General features: G+C 30.9%; 1 protein-coding gene across 1 annotated transcript in view; it reads right to left on the bottom strand.

Moving 5' to 3' along the window:
• The window catches only part of LOC142231166 (uncharacterized), a 329,286-nt gene that overhangs the window by 74,309 nt on the left and 233,935 nt on the right, over nucleotides 1–21,042 (bottom strand). The window contains exons 3-9 of the mRNA XM_075301784.1: nucleotides 9,004–9,064; nucleotides 8,596–8,781; nucleotides 4,236–4,750; nucleotides 3,718–4,169; nucleotides 1,672–1,982; nucleotides 1,413–1,602; nucleotides 324–1,349 (exon numbers count right to left, since the gene is read on the bottom strand). Coding sequence (XP_075157899.1) covers nucleotides 324–1,349; nucleotides 1,413–1,602; nucleotides 1,672–1,982; nucleotides 3,718–4,169; nucleotides 4,236–4,750; nucleotides 8,596–8,781; nucleotides 9,004–9,064 — 2,741 coding nt within the window. The remainder of the gene's footprint in view (nucleotides 1–323; nucleotides 1,350–1,412; nucleotides 1,603–1,671; nucleotides 1,983–3,717; nucleotides 4,170–4,235; nucleotides 4,751–8,595; nucleotides 8,782–9,003; nucleotides 9,065–21,042) is intronic.

Raw genomic sequence — 21,042 nt, 5'->3', positions numbered from 1 at the left:
ACATCGGAATTTCAGAGGCATATGAATCTGAAGAAGGCCAATTGGTAGAATTCGGTAGAATTGTCACGGTGAGGCCTAACGTCTCAACAGAAGCAGTTTGATGAATGGATTTCAGACACTTTAGGCGGCGTGCCTAATGGATTTCGGACACTTTAGGCAGAGTGAGAATAAAGGCAGTGTTGTTGTCTCATCAATCAGTGAGACGGCATAAGCAAGTCAAGAGGAATAACCAAATTAGGGTAAATCGCACAAAACCCATCACCCTTCTCTCTTAACTAGAGTCAAGACACTTGATACGACACTGTAATACTTGTAAAACTTACCTTGCAGATCCTGAAGTAACTTCAGTTGCTTCTGGTTCGGTTGTAGTTGAGCTGGAAATTCTAGTGCGACTTCTATTTAAAGAACTGTATTGTTTCCTCTCCGTTACATCTTTGCCTTGGTTCGAATCCTGTTCCGATGCATCATCATCATCATCCTCTTCCACAGTACTTGATGTCGTAGTTGTGGGTCTTGTACGTCTTATGCTCGAATAATTGAGGGTTGTACCTGTATTTGATCTTCTCGAAGACTTTGCATCACTCTCCTCTGTTTCGACCACAGTTTCCTCTTCTGTTTCTTCTTCAGCTCTTGAGGATTTTTGGCTACCACGATTACGATTAATGGTTATATATTGTTTCTTCTCTTTAGTGAATCCTTCTGATTCGGCCAATTTATCGATGCCTTCATTTTGTGGACCTTGGCGGCTATTGGCTCCTCTTACCACTGATGAGTATTTACTGTAACTCGAGGTTTTAGCATCACTTTGTTCGTCATCATCATCGCTACTGTCTTGGTTTGCTTTCTTTGATTGTGTAGTGGTGGTACGGGTATTTGTCAATTTGAAACTTTTACGTATGGAATTAAGGGCATTGGGTTTGCTCAATACTTTGTCATACAAGGATTTGCTAATGCTTGAAGGTGTTGTGGGTGAGGACGTATCAGAACTACTCGATGAACTAGTGTTGATGGTTTTAAGTGATATGGTGCCATCATCTTTGCGTGACAAATGTTTTTCCAATTCTTCAATACCACCAACTTTGCGTATGAGTTCGATGAGTTCTTTAATAACCTTGGGATCTTCCTCGGATTCTTTGTCGAGATGATGTTTGGCAGAAGTCAAAGAATGTTGATCTTCATCATCTTCTTCATATTCATTGTAATCGGGAGCGGCTGTGGTAGTAGTAGTTGTGGTAGTGGTACTTGCTGCACGGAAGAGAGGATTTCTGGTAGTAGCTGCTGCAATACGGTTGGGTCGAGCAGTTGTTGGAGTCGAGGCGGCTGTTGTTACAGGAGCTGCAGTGGTCGATCTAAAAAGGAATTATGATTGATTATTACAATGTATGTCTCCAAAGATTAGCGTTATCACTTACTTTTTTGTTTTACATGGCACATTACGAGCAAAATCGCAAGAGTCAGCAGCTGGATTGAAATACAAGCCAGAGGGACAAGTGAATTGATGAGCCACAATACCCAAACCAGAAGGTCCACTATCCAAACACCAATAGTATTTCTTACAATCTCTAGGATGTTGGAAGAAACCTTCTTCTTCACATTTGAAATCTGTGGGCGGATGAAATATGAAAATCATGAGTATCCTAATGGATTAATCGTGTCTTCATTATATCTTACCGGTTCCTGGATCCGGTGTTGTAGGTGGTGGTGGTGTTGTTGTCCTTCCTCCAATATACAATGAAGATCCTTCAGCTTCTGTCAGTTTGAAATTTAGTGGAGCTACTGTTGTGGTTGTAGATGATGCCTGCACACGATTACGATTTCCTTGAGCTGCACCTGTACGTTTGCCAGCACTCTTACGTTCGGCATATGTTAGTTTATGTTCAGTAGTTTCAATATTATTACGTGAGGATGAGGAATTTTCACGACTGCGGCCGCGTGATGGTTTTTGTGGCGCACTTGGTTTGGAGACTTCATTGATACCAAGACTACGGAGAAATAATAAGGGGATGGATTAGTAACGATATAGTTTTATACGGACAGTAGATGGTTTGGTCGTGACAAAACGTGAGATAAACAAGATCCAAGACACTTTTCATTAGGTTGGACACATATCAGCCTTTGTACCAGGTGATACGATATTTCATAGACAAATCGACTCGTAAAGCCACTTACAATGGATGCATCGCCAACACATCTTCGATATGTGGACTTCAAGCTCATGTACAATTCAGGGAAATTAAGTCCTTGCAGAGCACAGTAAGGAGGTATCCAGAGTGGGGGTGATATTATCTGGGATATGGAGTAGGGAATCAGTCAACTATAACCCCACGATGTCTTCGCCGAGCTCTCCTGGAACGTCTACGAAGGATAAAGTTGGTCCTACAGAGAGCATCTAGGCCTGGACGGAATCAGGCAAAACCATTTTGTGCCAAAAATCATTGTAGGACCTATTCTATAGTTTTGGCAATTCTTCACCTTGGACGTAGAGTTTCTCAACCTGGAGATTAGTCGGCTGACTCGTAGGGCACTAATGTTATAGACGAAGGCTTTGTCACAAAACCTTTTCAATCACAAAGCCGGATGAGATTGTCCCAACTCTTTCATGACATGCGTTTGATTTGCAGAAAAAAGGATGGTATTCCGAAACTTTACGCATCGTTAAGTCTGACATCTATCTTGATAAAGATCATGGAATGAGCAGTAGGTAACACAGATTCGCAGAGTATGAAACTCGCATTTGTAAAGGGAAGAGACCGATTCCTAAATCGAAGGAAGTTTTAAAAAACAGGCCAATAATAAATTGAATAACCTCACGAATTAACTTAGATTTTCATAAATCTCTAAAGCTTGGCGGCAAGCAAAGGTGGTATTCGTACCTAAACTATAGAAAGCGAGTTCAAAGAATCCGTTTAGTCAAGTATCTTTCCTGCTGGAACGAGTAGTTGACACTAGAATAAAAATCAAGAAAATCAAGGAAGGTACAACAGTTTAAGCAACACGTCTATACAAAGGAAAGTTCGGTGATGACCTTATAAAGATAAGGCCATTCTATGCTAAGCTATACATTTTAGCAGAATTTGTTAGCGGAGAATAGTTCTACAACATAAGTTTCTGATAACAAGACCAATAGTAGACTGGATGCTAAGGAAAAATGTATTCGCTGTGAATCGACTAAATACGAGGACAGGTAGAACGGGGAAAGAAGGTATAACAAAGAATTGTCGCCATTACATGGCAGCCCTACAAGCTCAATGACGAATCCGTACAATCCGCAGTGTAATGAAACCAATTGGAAAAGCGTTAATACACTCAAAAATGTCACCGGTATTGATGGGAGGCGATAAACCTCCGCTTTTTATTATTCGGTCGATCTCAAGACAATGCTAACCATTGCTCCTATTAATGTTGGTGACCATTACATACGACATAAGTTATCAGGTCGCTATCGATAGTGGATAAGATCAGTGTAAGGTCTGTAGCTTAACATCACCTTATTTGACTACTTCAAAAACGTGTCAATAGTAAAATTTTCATTCGGACCCCCCTTTTACAAAGAATCAATAGTTCTACGTACGTTCCGGTTCTCCAGTCCTTACAAGTCTCTGATTCTGGAAAGGGTCCTATATATATATTGCTTTTGCAATACCCTCACAAATGTTTTAGAAACAAACCATCCCCAAATGTGTCCGAATACACTTCAACGTCCTTTGCGTTACTTACCCCAAAGCGTCCAACATAGCTTCCTTGGCAGCTTCAATCAAAGGATATGGCTTTCCAGTACAGGTACCACGGAAATCATCATTATCAATGGCCCAGAACATAATACCTCCCAAACCATTGTCTACAACATATTGAGCCTTCTTACGAACAATAGCTTCGTCATCATAGCCAACCCATTGATTGCGACGATAGGCATAGGGACCAACAGCATTGGGATTTGGTTGTACGACAGTCCATTCAGGATCTTCTTTAATATTTTGGCAAATTTCATAGTAAGCCAAATAGCCCTTTTCACGAGTAGCATCACCCTGTTCGCCAGGACCCTCAGAAGGAGCACCAATTTCAGTACTTTCCTCATTAATTAAGGTGAAGGATCGACCATACGTAGGAATACCCAAGACAAGCTTATCACGATCAGCACCAGCATTTAAATAGAACTTCACCGAATAGTCCTACAAGCAAAAAAAATGTCAATATGGAAATTCTGCACCAATTTTCTTCATCTTCATCATACTTACAATATTCAATTCAGCATCATAATTATATTCAGAGTCTTCTTCCAAGGAATACAAAGGAGCATGATGATTAGCTGAAGGCTCCGTTGAAGCATGAAAATCATAGGTCAACAAATTAAACCAATCCAAATATTTGTTCAATTTGGGAATATCATAGCCTTTCTCGATATATTCAATACCCGCTGGCACTGCCATAGTCAATAGCAATCGTGGACGTCCTGTCTTTTCAGCTTCCCTTTCGAATTCTGCCCTCAATTCTTGTACAAATTGTGCATAATTTTCTCTATCTTGTGGTCTTCCACCAGTACGATGTGCTGGATATTCCCAATCCAAGTCAATACCATCGAAATGATTTTGTCTCAAGAACTTCAAAATATTCTTAATGAACTTTTGCCTGCGTTCTGCACTTGCCACCAGGGGAGAGAATCGTGTCGATGCCTCATTCCAGCCGCCAATAGCAATCATTGTCTTCAATTGCTTATTGTATGTTTTTAGGCCAGTGAATTTGGCATAGCCTCCTGCATTATATTTCGTTGAATTTTTCCAGGCCAAGAGCAATTGGCAATAGAGGCAGATATTTTGCGTGTCAAGTGGTTGGTTTGGGATGATGGCGGAAACCGTAGGGGTATTGGTTAAGTGGGTGGATGAGGATGAAGATTCACGTAAAATAGAACATAAAAAGAAGAGCAAAAACGTAAAGGATTAAACTTTTGAATGCAAACAATCCCGAGGCATTTTCAATATTGCCTTTTGGCACAGTGTGTTGAGCGAAAACAAGAAATTTCATTAAAAAAGATAATATTAATATAATAGACTATAAATTATAAATATGAGTATTTGGGTCTTAAGTATTTTTTATTTCCTAGCATGTTGTTCTTAATATGAAATAAGTCAGTTTGTTTATTTATCTTCCCAATTATTTCTATAGAAAATTTTGTCAAACTTTTATTTCTATAGAAAATTTTGTCAAAATTTTATTTCTATAGAAAATTTTGTCAAACTTTTATTTCTATAGAAAATTTTGTCAAAATTTTATTTCTATAGAAAATTTTGCCAGACTTTTATTTCTATAGAAAATTTTGTCAAAATTTTATTTCTTTAGAAAATTTTTTCAAAATTTTATTTCTATAGAAAATTTTGTCAAAATTTTATTTCTACAGAAAATTTTGTCAAAATTTTATTTCTTTAGAAAATTTTGTCAAAATTTTATTTCTTTAGAAAATTTTGTCAAAAATTTTATTTCTGTAGAAAATTTTGTCAAAATTTTATTTCTATAGAAAATTTAGTCAAAATTTTATTTCTATAGAAAATTTTGTCAAAATTTTATTTCTATAGAAAATTTTGTCACAATTTTATTTCTATAGAAAATTTTGTCAAATTTTTTTTTCTATAGAAAATTTTGTCAAAATTTTATTTCTTTAGAAAATTTTGTCAAAATTTTATTTCTATAGAAAATTGTCAAAATAATATTTGTTGTTGTTTGATTTCAGCTTAAAACCATACATTGACTAAACTACAAGTGTAGCTTAACCAACAGAGGAAAAGAATGTTTGTCAAATTTATTTGGGCAAAGCCCTATAGACTGCAAGATGGTTCGATGGACGCACGCGATTAAAGAACAAAAACCAACAATAACAAAACAAAACGAATGAAATAATATTTCTATAAAAAATTTTGTCAAAATTTTATTTCTATAGAAAATTTTGTCAAAATTTTATTTCTATAAAAAATTTTGTCATCTATTTCTATAGAAAATTTTGTCAACATTTTATTTCTGTAGAAAATTTTGTCAAAATTTTATTTCTATAAAAAATTTTGTCAAAATTTTGTTTCTATAAAAAATTTTGTCAAAATTTTGTTTCTGTAGAAAATTTTGTCAAAAATTTATCTCTATAGAAAATTTTGTCAAAGTTTTATTTCTATAGAAAATTTTGTCAAATTTTTATTTCTATAGAAAATTTTGTCATAATTCTATTTCTATAGAAAATTTTGTCAACATTTTATTTCTGTAGAAAATTTTGTCAAAATTTTATTTCTTAGAAAATTTTGTCAAAATTTTTTTCTATAGAAAATTTTGTCTAAATTTTATTTCTATAGAAAATTTTGTCAAAATTTTATTTCTATAGAAAATTTTGTCAAAATAATATTTCTATAAAAAATTTTGTCAAAATTTTATTTTTATAGAAAATTTTGTCAAAATTTTATTTCTATAAAAAATTTTGTCAAAATTTTATTTTTATAGAAAATTTTGTCAAAATTTTATTTCTATAGAAAAGTTTGTCAAAATGTTATTCCTTGAGAAAATGTTGTCACAATTTTATTCCTACATAAAATTTTATTTCTACAGAATATTTTGTGAAAATTTTATTTCTTTAAAATTTTTGCTAAAATTTTATTTCTATATAAATTTTTTTAACATTTTTTTCTATATCATTATTGTTGTTTTTGAATTCAGCTTAAAACCATGTATTGACTAAACTACAAATGTAGACTGCAAGATGGTTGGATGGACGCACGTTTCGGAATTACCACATTCCTTTACTTGCAGCAAAGCTATCAAACAATTATCAGAATAAATTCTGGTAGTTCACTAAACCCAAAGTGAACCACACTTCCGGAAAAAGGTTTATGATAGTCGGCTTTTGCCGAAATAAATCTTCGTACAAACATTACTCTTTTCCTTTGCCACACACAAAAAAAATGTTTTTGGTTCAATCACGAAATTAATTGATCCAATTAATTTTGTAATTGAAATGTCTTCAATCACAGAAATGATGGTATCAATAAAAAATTAATTGAATGTCAATTAAAAAATTTATTGATCCAATTAAAAAATTAATTGATACTATTAATTTTTGTGATTGATTTTTGTTTCAATTAAAAAATTTGTTGAATCAATTAAATTTTTAATTGAATATTTTTTAAAACTCAATTAAAATTTTAATTGGAAAAATTTTCGTGAAATTTTTTTCTGTGCAATTTCAAATCATCGATTTGAGTGCAGTTTTGTGAAAATTGTATTCCTATAGAAATTTCTGCGAAAATTTTATTTATATAGAAAATCTTGTCAAAATTTTATTTCTATAGAAAATTTTGTCAAAATGTTATTTCTATAGAAAATTTTGTCAAAATTTTATTTCTATAGAAAATCTTGTCAAAATTTTATTTCTATGGAACAAAATTTTATTTCTATAGAAAATTTTGTCTAAATTTTATAATTTTATTTCTATAGAAATTTTTAAATTTTTATTTCCATAGAAATTTTTTTTTGCGAAAATTTTATTTCTATAGAAAATTGTATTTCTATAGAAAATTTTGTGAAAATTGTATTTCTATAGAAAATCTTGTCAAAATTTTATTTCTATAGAACAAAATTTTATTTCTATAGAAAATTTTGTTAAAAATTTTATTTTATAGACAATTTTATTTCTATAGAAAATTTTGTCAAAATTTTATTTCTATAGAAAATTTTGTCAAAATTTTATTTATTTAAAAAATTCTGTCAAAATGGTCTTTCTATAAAAAATTTTGTCAAAATTTTATTTATATAGAAAATTATGTGAACATTTTCTTTATATAGAAATTTTGTGAAAATTTTATTTCGATAGATAATTTTGTGAAAATTTAATTTCTTAGAAAATGTTGTCAATATTTTGTTCTATAGAAAATTTTGCGAAAACTTTATTTCTATAACAAATTTTGTCAAAATTTTATTTCTATAGAAAAATTTGTCAAAATTTTATTTCTATAAAAAAAATTATCAAAATTTTATTTCTATAGAAAAAAATTGTTAAAAATATTATTTCTATAGAAAAATTTGTCAAAATTTTATTTCTGTAGAAAAAATTGTCAAGTTTTATTTCTAAAGATTTTTTTTTTAAGATTTTTTTTTATTTTATTTCTGTAGAAAATTTTATTTCTATAGAAAATATTTTTTTTATATTCTGTTATTTTATTTTCTTATTTCCTTATTCGAGAGATTTGTGTAATTAGAAGATTTTGTTGCATACGAATATATTTACATTCCAATTTTTTTATCTCTTCAAACCCATGGTGCATTATAAAATGCAAAATAAAAAAAATATTTGTTTGCTTAAAACCATAAATCATGTTGGCTTTTCGGGTTTTTGGCATGTACGTGTAGCTATATCTCTATGTTAAACTTTCTCTGTTGGCCAGTATCCTGTAAGGCATGTTAGCAATGTAACCGTTTTCGCTCAATATCCCACAACACCGATGATGGTGGTGATGATGATGATGACCACCCATATATGCTACCATATGAATGAAAGCAAATGGGAGCCATTTTTATTGCCTGCCAGCAATGAATGAATGAATGTACATAGTCATTTCATATACATACCTTGTTCAATGTCCTGGTATTTATCAAATGGCTTCATTTGATTGTCCTTTGTAAATCCTCCAAATGCGTAAATCAAATGCGTACACAAGTATGGATTAATATTTTGTGGATTATATTTCGCTGTACCAGGACGATAGACACTCCAATTGGTGTAGTAACAGACAACTCTTCCATCGGATTGGACCCCTATTGAATGCGAAAAGACGAAACATTTTGTAAGAATGAGTAGAAGGATTGAAATGAATTTATCCTCATAAAAGGACATTAGTATGTAAATCAAAGTGGCTTCATAAATATTGCATAACATCATGGCTGTTATCTTAAGGATAATAAATATCCAATGTCTATGTGTATGCCAGGATAGATGAAATTTTGAAAGAGCCAAAAAGGAAGTAGCTTAGTACTTACCATTTATATAGAGTAGTGCACATAGTAGGAAGAGGAGTGGTAATACCGCTCCTCGCGGAAGCTGTAATGAGAAAGAAGAAGAAGATAAAAAGGGGTAAATTAGTATAAATTTCTTTGGTTACATATGGTCGGTCTATAAAAATGAAATATTCACACAAAATGGTGCTTAATATAATATATGTATATATGGGCTTAATATGAATAGAAATTTTGCTGGTATTTTGTATTTTTGATAATCTTTACACTCAAAAACATTGTGATTTTGAATATGGCATACTATACTGTCGGTTCATATTGACCGATATAAGACAGTTTGGAGCTTGGCCCGTTTCCATACAAAAACTGTGTCATATTTCAACAAGACAGTCCCATTAGAAGTTTCTACATGTGTGGCCTACATCAGATTCTGGATTTATAAGAATCGGAATGTTTTCGTTCTAGTTCCGTGTACCTTGGATGATTAGCGCATCTTTTAACAAGTTAAATCGGGAGGTGTTGCATCCGTTTTTGAGATAGTTCTCCACGAGGATCTACCACTGCGGCGAGAATTTAGTTTAAATCTAGCCTTAACTTTTGTGGTCATTTTTGGCGCCGCAATACTGCCAGTTTCACAATGACGAGCAATCGTACGAAACACTAAAAACTGGGTTCTAAAAATACCCACTTATAATTTTCAAGCCAAATACAAATCAATCACACTCTCACGTTTGAATTCTATCACAAATAACTTTATTTTTGTATGCAATAGATCAAAATGCTTTTGTAAGTTTGTAAATAATAAAATAAACTGTCACTGGAATAAATCTGTCAGCAATCAGAGGAGCGGTTTAGAAATGATAGCAAACTGAAGTTGGTTACAATACATATCAGCTACCCTGTACAATATTAAGACGGCAACCATAAATATAAAACAAATCACCAAAATATTACCAATTAAAAAAAGTTGATTGAAGTTGATAATTTTTTCAATTAAAAAATTGATACAATTAACTTTTCAATCAAGATAGAAACATTAATTTAATTAAGTCAATGATTGAAAATTTTTAAAATTTTAATTAAAATATTAATTGATAAAATTAACTCGGAAGAATAACCCTCATTTTAGTGCTACGTTAGCTAACGAACTTTTAAACCGTACTATGGACATATCTTTCACCATGCCTATAAGAACTTAACTACTAAAAAAATTTCAGTTAAAGTTAACCAGAGAGAAGATATTTCCATTTTTCTTTCTGCTAACTGGCAGTTAAAGCATAATGGAGCTACATGAAAATGGCCGTAAGTCAGTTAAAAAAGTGATGGAAATTTTTACAATTTTTAATTTAAAAAATTCTACAAAACAGGTATTACAGCACAGAAAAAATGTCACAAAAATATTTCAAATTAAAAAGTTCATTGAATTTGTTTTTATTTTTTTTAATTAAAAAATTAATTGAAATATTTCGAAACATTAAGTCAATAATTGAAAAAAATTTAAATATTTTAATTAAAAAATTAATTGATACAATTAACTCGGAAGACTAAGTCAGTTTAAAAAAAGGATTAAACATTTTTTTTTAATTTTTAATTAAAAAATTAATTGTAATAATCAATTTTTATTCAAACTAAAAACACTAACCCCCATTTTCATGAAGCTCCGTTAGTGCTCCGTTAACTAACGAACTTTTAAACCATATTATAGACGTAGCTGTCTTCTTGCCTATATATTCCATATGCCAGTTAGGAACATAACTGCCGAAAATTTTTCAGTTAAAGTTAACTGGGAGTTAAAGCCTAACGGAGCTACATGAAATTGGCCGTAAGTCAGTTTAGACAGTTATTGAAAATAGTTAGTTTATTCAAGTTAGTTAATTGAACATTATTTCGAATCTTTAATTAAAAAAAAAAAAAAAACTAATTGGAATGATTAATTTTTTAATCAAACTAAAAAATTAAGTCAGTTAAGAAAGTGATTAAAAATAGTCAGTTGATTAAAGTTAGTTAATTAAAAAATTATTTTTTTTTTCAATCAACATCAATTAATTTTCTAATTGAATCAATTTATAAGAATATTTGAGGTTTACAATCAACATCAATTACATTTTTAATTGAATTGGCAAATTAATTTTCAAATCAACAGCAATTAAATTTTTAATTGAATCAATTATAAATTATTTGAAACTTGCTAATGAAATTCATTAATATTTTAATCAAGTATTTTTTATGCCCAATTAAAACTGTGATTGATACTATCATTTTCGTGATTCAAGACATTTAAATTAAAAAATTAATTCGATCAATTAACTTCGTGATTGAATCAGAAAAAAATTTTGAGTATTAAAAGAAATTAATTAAACAGTGCCCCAGATATCACAAAATTACAATGACACAAAAACGTTGTAAATTTGCCGGTTAAGTGATAACAGGTTGGCTGATAAGTCCCCGGTCTGACACATAGATGGCGTCGATAGTATTAAATGTATATTATTTTTATATAGTACCAACCTTCAAATGATTCGTGTCAAAATTTTACGTCTGTAAGTCAATTTGTTTGTGAGGAAGAGCGTCTTTTGTGAAGCAACTTTTGTTATTGTGAAAAAATGGAAAAAAGGAATTTCGTGTTTTGATAAAATACTGTTTTCTGAAGGAAAAAAATACGGTGGAACAAAAACTTGGCTTGATGAGTTTCCGGACTCTGCCCCAGGGAAATCAACAATAATTGATTGGTATGCAAAATTCAAGCGTGGTGAAATGAGCACGGAGGACGGTGAACGCAGTGGACGCCCGAAAGAGGTGGTTACCGACGAAAACATCAAAAAAATCCACAAAATTATTTTGAATGACCGTAAAATGAATTTGATCGAGACATCAGAGGCCTTAAAGATATCAAAGGAACGTGTTGGTCATATCATTCATCAATATTTGGATATGCGGAAGCTTTGTGCAAAATGGGTGCCGCGCGGGCTCACATTTGACCAAAAACAACAACGTGTTGATGATTCTGAGCGGTGTTTGCAGCTGTTAACTTGTAATAACATACACCCAAGTTTTTCCGTCGATATGTGACAATGGATGAAACATGGCTCCATCACTACACTCCTGAGTCCAATCGACAGTCGGCTGAGTGGACAGCGACCCGTGAACCGTCTCCGAAGCGTAGAAAGACTCAAAAGTCCGCTGGCAAAGTAATGGCCTCTGTTTTGGGATGCGCATGGAATAATTTTTATCGATTATCTTGAGAAGGGAAAAACCATCAACAGTGACTATTATATGGCGTTATTGGAGCGTTTGAATGTCGAAATCGTGGCAAAACGGCCCCCTATGAAGTAGAAAAAAGTGTTGTTCCACCAAGACAACGCACCGTGCCACAAGTCATTGAGAACGATGGCAAAAATTCATGAATTGGGCTTCGAATTGCTTCCCCACCCATCGTATTCTCCAGATCTGACCCCCAGCGACTTTTTCTTGTTCTCAGACCTCAAAAGGATGCTCGCAGGGAAAAAAATTTGGCTGCAATGAAGAGGTGATCGCCGAAACTGAGGCCTGAGGCCTATTTTGAGGAAAACCCGAAGGAGTACTACCAAAATGGTATCAAAAAATTGGAAGGTCGTTATAATCGTTGTATCGCTCTTGAAGGGAACTATGTTGAATAATAAAAACGAATTTTGACAAAAAATGTGTTTTTCTTTGTTAGACCGGGGATTTATCAGCCAACCTGTTATAGTGGTAAAACTGATTGAAATACCTTTATATTTAACATACTCGTATTTTTAATCTGTTTAAAACATTTAAATCATAAAAGATTAGGACAAGGTTTTACAAGTTTAAAATATTATGGACTTTCATTATTTGCCATCAGATATTTTTAGTAATTTGCATTTATTTAATTTGTTCATAATATGAATTTTTAAAATAAACATTAAATCTCATGGATCATCACGACATAAATTACAAATTTCTAAATTATTATGAGACAACAAAAAAAAATTAGAAATATTATTTCAGATAATAACTACTAGATTTCTCCATTGTTTTTTTTTTTTTGTGGAAGGCCTCCCACATAGTCAAAAAAATTTAAGGTCTTTCAAATATTCAATGCTAAGCTAATGGGTCAAAAACTGTCTACGATTATTAAGACAAATAATTCCATTTAAAGTTTTAGCAAATTTTGTAGCCATTCTGCCCACCATTTAGACAATGACTGAGTAAGCAAAAAAAAAAAACAAAAAAAAAAATATGCAAAACCATTTAAATCTTGTTAATGGCAATTAATTATGATCATCGCACCAACTATAAAAACAAAAGTAAAAAATACGCCAACAATTCTTACAAGAATGAAATTCACAGCGATTTTTACGTTCACCATAAATTTTATTCATGAAGTAAAAAATGACAGGCAGTAGCCCACTATTCTAAACTATGGCCCTCAAATAAATTCAATTGAGTTAAGCTGGAGCGCTTAAATTATGTTTTTTTTTCAGAGTAATTTGCAAGTGGGTTGAAGTTCAGTTGGGTCGTGTGCGGTTTACGTTAGTTTTCACAATTTATGGTAATTATGGCGTTTATTGTGAGATGTCTGTCTGTCTGATCGTCTCTTCTGGCTACCACTGCTGGTTAGTTCTTGTCCATCTCATGATGGATGCTTAAATGGATGGACAACTGACAATATGCTAGCCAACAAACTATCCGCTACTCCGTATTGTGAAACTGAAAATTATGAGCAAATTCTTTGACAGCAGTAGGTTTGCTTACAACGAGAGCTCCTTTGTTTTTTTTTTATGGAATTTCAGAAATGCGGTTTTATTGTTAAATCGTGTTCAAAATACCACAGAAAAATGCTATGGACAACGTGTTTACCAACATTCTTTTGGATCAAGACTATGGAGCAAAGGCGAGGTTAAAAGGCCTTCAATTAAGGGTGAACTTTACAAGGCGATCAATATTTTTGCAATGATGTCATTTAAATAGAATGAAATAAAACTAGAGTTAAAAATTAGTCTTGACATCAGAAACTCTATACACCAATCATCAGAACAAATTTGGTAAATTAAATAAACCGATTGAGAATTCAACCTCCATTCGAACTATATATACCTTTTTTAATTTAGTATAAATACACAAAGTAGAGAACGGAAATATTTCATATCCACAATCAAATAAAAAGTGTAGATATGACATGATTTTGACCTTCCCTTAAGGATTTTGGTATCTAATTCCAGGGTTGAAAAGTCGGAGTCGAAGAAAATTTGCTCCATACCGACTCCAGCATCTCTCATTACCCTCTACTCCGTGGTGCAATGGTAAGCATGCCCGCCTTGCATACACAAGGTCGTGAGTTCGATTCCTGCTTCGACCAAAACACCAAAAAAGTTTTTCAGCGGTGGATTATTCCACCTCAGTAATGCTGGTGACATTTCTGAGGATTTCAAAGCTTCTCTAAGTGGTTTCACCGCAATGTGGAACGCCGTTCGGACTCGGCTATAAAAAGGAGGTCCCTTGTCATGGAATCGGGCAGCATTCAGCGATAAGAGAGAAGTTCACCAATGTGGTATTACAATGGACTGCCACCTAACCTAACCTACCCTCCACTCCGACTCCGGAGTGAAGGGTACATCTCATTTTATGGCAATGGTAATTCTAGAATGGAGAGTTCCAAAAATGAAACAACCTGTTTTAGGTTTATGTTTTTAAATTCAGAAAAATAATTTGGTATAATTCTAAAAGTAATTCTTATAAGCTTATATTTGAAACTTTTTTATCTTTAATCCAAAAATTCAATATTAATTTAAAAAATATTTTTTCTTTACTTTCAGAAAACGTTGCTTTACTTCAAAGACTATTTCGATAGGAACCACTCGTGCCTAAAATAATCTGCCAAATTTTGAAGAAAATTTTACCAAAAATCTTCAAAATTAAAAAAAATATATATTTTGAAGTTTTTTTTTAATCAAAATTTTATTTCTGTAAGAATTTTATCAAAATTTTGTTTCTATAGAAAATTTTGTCAAAATTTTATTTCTATAGAAAATTTTGTCAAAATTTCATTTCAATAGAAAATTTTGTCAAAATTTTATTTCTATAGAAAATTTTTTCAAATTTTTTTCTATAGAAAATTTTGTCCAAATTTTATTTCTATAGAAACTTTTGTCAAAATTTTATTTCTATAGAAAATTTTGTCAAAATTTTATTTCTATAGAAAATTTTGTCACAATTTTATTTCTATAGAAAATTGTGTAAAAATTTTATTTCTATGGAAAAGTTTGTCAAAATTTTATTTCTATACAAAATTTTGTCAAAATTTAATTTCTATAGAAAATTTTGTCAAAATTTCATTTCTATAGAAAATTTTTTAAAAATTTCATTTTTATAGAAAATTTTGCCAACATTTTATTTATATAGAAAATTTTGTCAAAATTTCATTTCTATAGAAAATGTAAACTTTTTATTCTGTAGAAAATTTTGAAAAACTTTTTTTAATAGAAAATTTTGTCAAAATGTTATTTCTATAGAAAATTTTGTCAAAATTTTATTTCTATAGAAAATTTTGTCACAATTTTACTTCTATAGAAAATTTTGTCAAAATTTTATTTCTATAGAAAATTTTGTCAAAATTTTATTTCTATAGAAAATTTTGTTAAAATTTTATTTCTTTAGAAAATTTTATTTCTATAGAAAATTTTGTCACAATTTTATTTCAATAAAAAATTTTGACAACATTTTATTTCTATAGAAAATTTTGTCAAAATTTTATTTCTTTAGAAAATTTTGTCAAAATTTCATTTCTATGAAAACTTTTGTCAAAATTTTATTTCTATAGAAAATTTTGTCACCATTTTATTTCTATAAAAAATTTTGACAACATTTTATTTCTATAGAAAATTTTGTCAAAATTTTCTTTCTATAGAAATTTTTGTCCAAATTTTACTTGTATAGAAAATTTTGTCAAAATTTTATTTCTATGGAAACTTTTGTCAAAATTTCATTTCTATAGAAAATTGTGTCAAAATTTTATTTCTATAGAAAATGTTGTCAACATTTTATTTCTATAGAAAATGTTGTCAACATTTTATTTCTATAGAAAATTGTGTCAAAATTTTATTTCTACAGAAAATTTTGTCAAAATTCTATTTCTATAGAACATTTTGTCAAAATTTTATTTCTATAGAAAATTTTGTCTAAATTTTATTTCTATAGAAAATTTTGTCACAATTTTATTTCTATAGAAACTTTTTATCTTTAATCCAAAAATTCAATATTAATTTAAAAATTTTTTTTCTGTACATTCAGAAACGTTGCTTTACTTCAAAGACTATTTCGATAGGAACCACTCGTGCCTAAAATAATCTGCCAAATTTTGAAGAAAATTTTACCAAAAATCTTCAAAATTAAAAATAATCTTATTTTGAAGTTTTTTATCAATTTTTTTATCAAAATGTTATTTCTGTAAGAATTTTGTCAAAATTGTATTGCTAGAAAATTTTGTAAAATTTTATTTCTACATAAAACTTTGTCAAAATTTTATTTCTGTAAGAATTTTGTAAAAATTTTATTTCTATAGAAAATTTTGTCAAAATTTCATTTCTATAGAAAATTTTGTCAAAATTTCATTGCTATAGAAAATTCTGTCAAAATTTCATTTCTATAGAAAATTTTGTCAAAATTTCATTTCTATAGAAAATGTTGTAAAAATGTTATTTCTATAGAAAATCTTGTCACAAATTTTATTTCTATAGAAAATGTTATCAAAATTTTATTTCTATAAAAAATTTTGTCAAAATTTTATTTCTATAGAAATTTTTGTCCAAATTTTACTTGTATAGAAAATTGTGTCAAAATTTTATTTCTATAGAAAATTTTGTGAAAATTCTATTTCTATAGAACATTTTGTCAAAATTTTATTATTATAGAAAATTTTGTAAAAATTTTATTTCTATAGAAAAATTTGTCACAATTTTATTTCTATAGAAAATTTTGTCAAAATTTTATTTCTATAGAAAATATTGACAACATTTTATTTCTATAGAAAATTTTGTCAAAATTTCATTTCTATAGAAAATTTTGTCAAAATTTCATTTCTGTAGAAAATTCTGCCAAAATTTCATTTCTATAGAAAATTTTGTCAACATTTTATTTCTATAGAAAATTTTGTCAAAATTTTATTTCTATCAAAATGTTGTCATGGTAATGATGGGTGTATGGCATTAACGCTTTTTTTATCTCAACTACTTAGCAAGCTTTTATTGGGCTATTTCTCGTGCATCGATATTCATGGAAAATATCATTTAAATTTTCCACATTTTATGTTTTCATATTGGTTTGCATTTCAAGTTTTTGTTTCTAGTTTCTTTATGAGGATACCCATATTAAAGCCTTACGTTTTTAATTCCGTCTATAATGCAACTATGAACAAAAAGCATTTTGTGTTTGCACGAGATGAGGATTGTGTGATATCTCACAGCTTCGTATGCTTTTTAATATTGGTATGGCAATAATTTAGTTAAATACGTGTACTCAAGAGTATGCGTACGTGAACTTCTATCTATTCACACACACCCACACAGATTATGTATATAGACCAGTGATGCCAATTTAGTTACTTTATGGATTGATTTTACTATTTTTGGGTTGTGTTGAGTTGCGAGAAAATTTTGTGAAATTGCTCTAGGCTAGAAACAGGGCTGTGGAGTCGGAGTTTTGGAGTCGGAATCTGAGGATTTTGCTGGTGTCGGAGTGGTAAAAATTTTGCTCGACTCCGGCTAAACTGAATTTTTTAAAACAATGAAAAATGCTGGAGTCCAATTCGGAGTCTAGAAATCTAATCCGCAATTTTTCATTTGATTGAATTTTAAATTTGGCATGTGAAAATTAAATGATTTAATTGGAACTTTCAATTAATGTTTTAATTCATTTAATTTAAAATTTAATTAGTTTTGATCATAAAACTCAATAAAATTTAAATTGAGAATTAATTTATTTTGTTCAACATCAGGTTCCATTTTAATTGATTTATCACTTTCTTAAGTATTTTTCGGTTATAATAAAATCCTCATGGGAAATGGATCGATCTCAGGGACGCTACAGGACTAATGCCTGGTGTGTATGAACCAGTGCCAGTTGTGGTCAAAACGTATTGGAGGAACAGGTCACTTTAAAATGGGTTTGTCATTGACGGGGTAAATGTACACTTTAGCCAAATCTGGGGATCGGTTTATATGGGGGCTACATATATAATTATGAACCGATGTGGACCAATTTTTGCATGGTTGTTAGAGACCATATACCAACACTATGTACCAAATTTCAGCTGGATCGGATGAAACTTGCTTCTCTTTGAGGCTCCGCAAGCCAAATCTGGGGATCGGTTTATATGGGGGCTATATATAATTATGGACCGATGTGGACCAATTTTTGCGTGGTTCTTAGAGAACATATACCAACACCATTTAACAAATTTCAGCTGGATCGGATGAAATATGCTTCTCTTAGAGGCTCCGCAAGCCAAATCTGGGGCCCGTTTATATGAGGGCTATAGGAAAAAGTGGTCCGATATGGTCCATTTGCAATACCATGCGACCTACATCAATAACAACTACTTGTGCCAAGTTTCAAGTCGACAGCTTGTTTCGTTCGCAAGTTAGCGTGATTTCAACAGTCGGACGGACATGCTTAGATCGACTCAGAATGTGTATACCACGACCCAGAATGTGTATACTTTATGGAGTCTTAGAGCAATATTTCGATGTGTTACATACGGAATGACAAAGTTAATATAAGTTAATATACCCATCCTATGGTGGAGGGTATAAAAAAACGTTTGGAAAACGTGTACCGAAAAATTTAAACTTTAATCACCAAAAAATTCGTTTGTTACAAAATTTTTATTTTTTTACGGTGCCCAACTAAATGTATGTTTCTGTTAAATAAATAAAGTTTGTTTAATCGGCTCGTGGGCGCCGCAAGCTATGCTATATAAATATAACTTATATGCATAATTTTCTATTGATGACAATAACAGCTATGTTACATAGCTCAGTGGATAGTGGCTTACAAATTACATGGTCCGCGATTCGGTTTATAAAATCGAATAATTTCTTCTACATTGTTTGTATTACAGAAAAAGGTGCTAAGTACTAGACTCCTGCACAATTCCATTTGTACATGAAGAGTACACGTGTACTTGCTACATGAGTACAAATATTTGAGAGAGTCGCAAAACAATTGGTACACATTTTGATGAACACCAAAAGCCACGAGTAACTTCTTGTTGCTACTCTGATGTCTTCACTACCAACAAACACATGTTCCTCTTTCTCTCTTATTGAAGTGTACTCACGTCGAGTATGTTGCGAGAACAAAACTTCATAGAGTACTCCATGTACCACGTGCAGTTTCAGAAATACAAAAAAACAGTTACTCTCAATAATATATGTTTTCGGTTTGTTATAAAGAACGGCAAACGTTAAGGTAAGTGTGTGACATACATAAATATATGATATATGTGACATACATACATATCTATGATTAATAACAATGGAAAGTTTTGCTTCGTACATAACTGAGAAATACTTGTGGTACAACGTGAAGTGAAGAGAATCCATGTTGTACTTTTTCTCAAGTACTTGCATTTTTATTGTTCCTTTTTTCGGACCACATATTGTTTCGGATAAGTACTTGGTGGTATTTGACAAGCAAGTGTTCTCTTCACTTCACTACTTGCGCTCTGAGAGAAAGACAGTGTATGTACTATATTCGACAGCGAATAGCATACATGTAGTGAAAAGTTATTCGATGCAGACCTCTACTAAGTACTAAAAAACCTCGTGGAAATGAGAAAGATGTAAGGGAAATGCAATAAGCCAGAAAAGATGTTTGTGTTTCTTTTTGAGTTAGTCTTTATGAAATTATTTGTACATCCTAGAAAAGAAAAACGTTTACCACAAAAACTATATACTTTTCTTCCAAATAAACTTCTTTACAGCGAAAAGCAAGTGGGAAACGATCTTTGTTTGTCTAAAATTTCGTTTTTGGAGGAAATAATTATTTATATTATATAATTATATATATATATATATATATATATATATAAATTCTTTTTTAAATTTTGTTTGGTCTAGCTAATTTTGTTTCTCTATAGTTGACAACACTGATGTGCACATTTAGCTTTAGCAATGATATAAGATTAAAGCCCAATATACATGCATGTGTGTGTGTATGCGTGCGTACGAGTCATTCATTTGAATATGTTTAAGCGCATTTTACAGATATAACCACAACACACGCGCGGGTTAAAGTCCAATGCGATCACATTAAATGCCGGAGGAAAAACATAACTCAGCGAGACAAGAATTCCCCATAGATGAGGATTTCATTTGAATGCATTTTTAATAATTAATTGCAGATAAATTTTGTGATTTCCATTAATACAGTTATTGTAGATGTTGGGATTATTTTAAGCATATTTATGGATTTAAAGAGGAATATGTATGAAATATTATGAATACCCATTTGATATATAGGGCTTTTGGGGTTTTTGTTAATTTGATTAATATATCAGCTTATTCTGATACAATAGTTCTGCTATTGGCTAGAAAAAAATATCGCATGCTATAAAATCTTTTGTCTACATCCACAATAACTAGCTATTAAAATTGCATGTCTATAACAGACAACTCCTACCTCACATAATGTGGCAATCAGGCCTTACCCAAAATACCATTTAAAGAGTGGCAACTAACACTTTTATTTGATTCTAAATTGCTAAATTTACCACAAAACAAACAAATTTGGTCAATAGCAAGTAGAACAAATTAAACGATGGTGGTGCCCCCCATAGGCTACATATACGCATTTTACTTTTAATGGCTGAATGAATGGCCTCAAAATGAACTACACGCTTGTCTAAGTGAATAAGCCAATATGCCAAAATTAGCCAAATGGCCATTAAAAATGCAAATAAAACGGAAATGTTCAGACATAGCGTTCAGACCAATTACCCAATTCACCATAAAAATAAAATTCTTATTACTTTTTTTTCAGTTTTTTCAACAGTTCTCCCAATGG

This window comes from Haematobia irritans, chromosome 3, assembly GCF_050003625.1.
Source record: "Haematobia irritans isolate KBUSLIRL chromosome 3, ASM5000362v1, whole genome shotgun sequence".
NCBI classification, from domain to species: Eukaryota; Metazoa; Arthropoda; class Insecta; order Diptera; family Muscidae; genus Haematobia; species Haematobia irritans.
The sequence above is the reverse complement of the archived record's forward strand: the minus strand, read 5'-3'. Positions and strand labels throughout refer to the sequence as shown.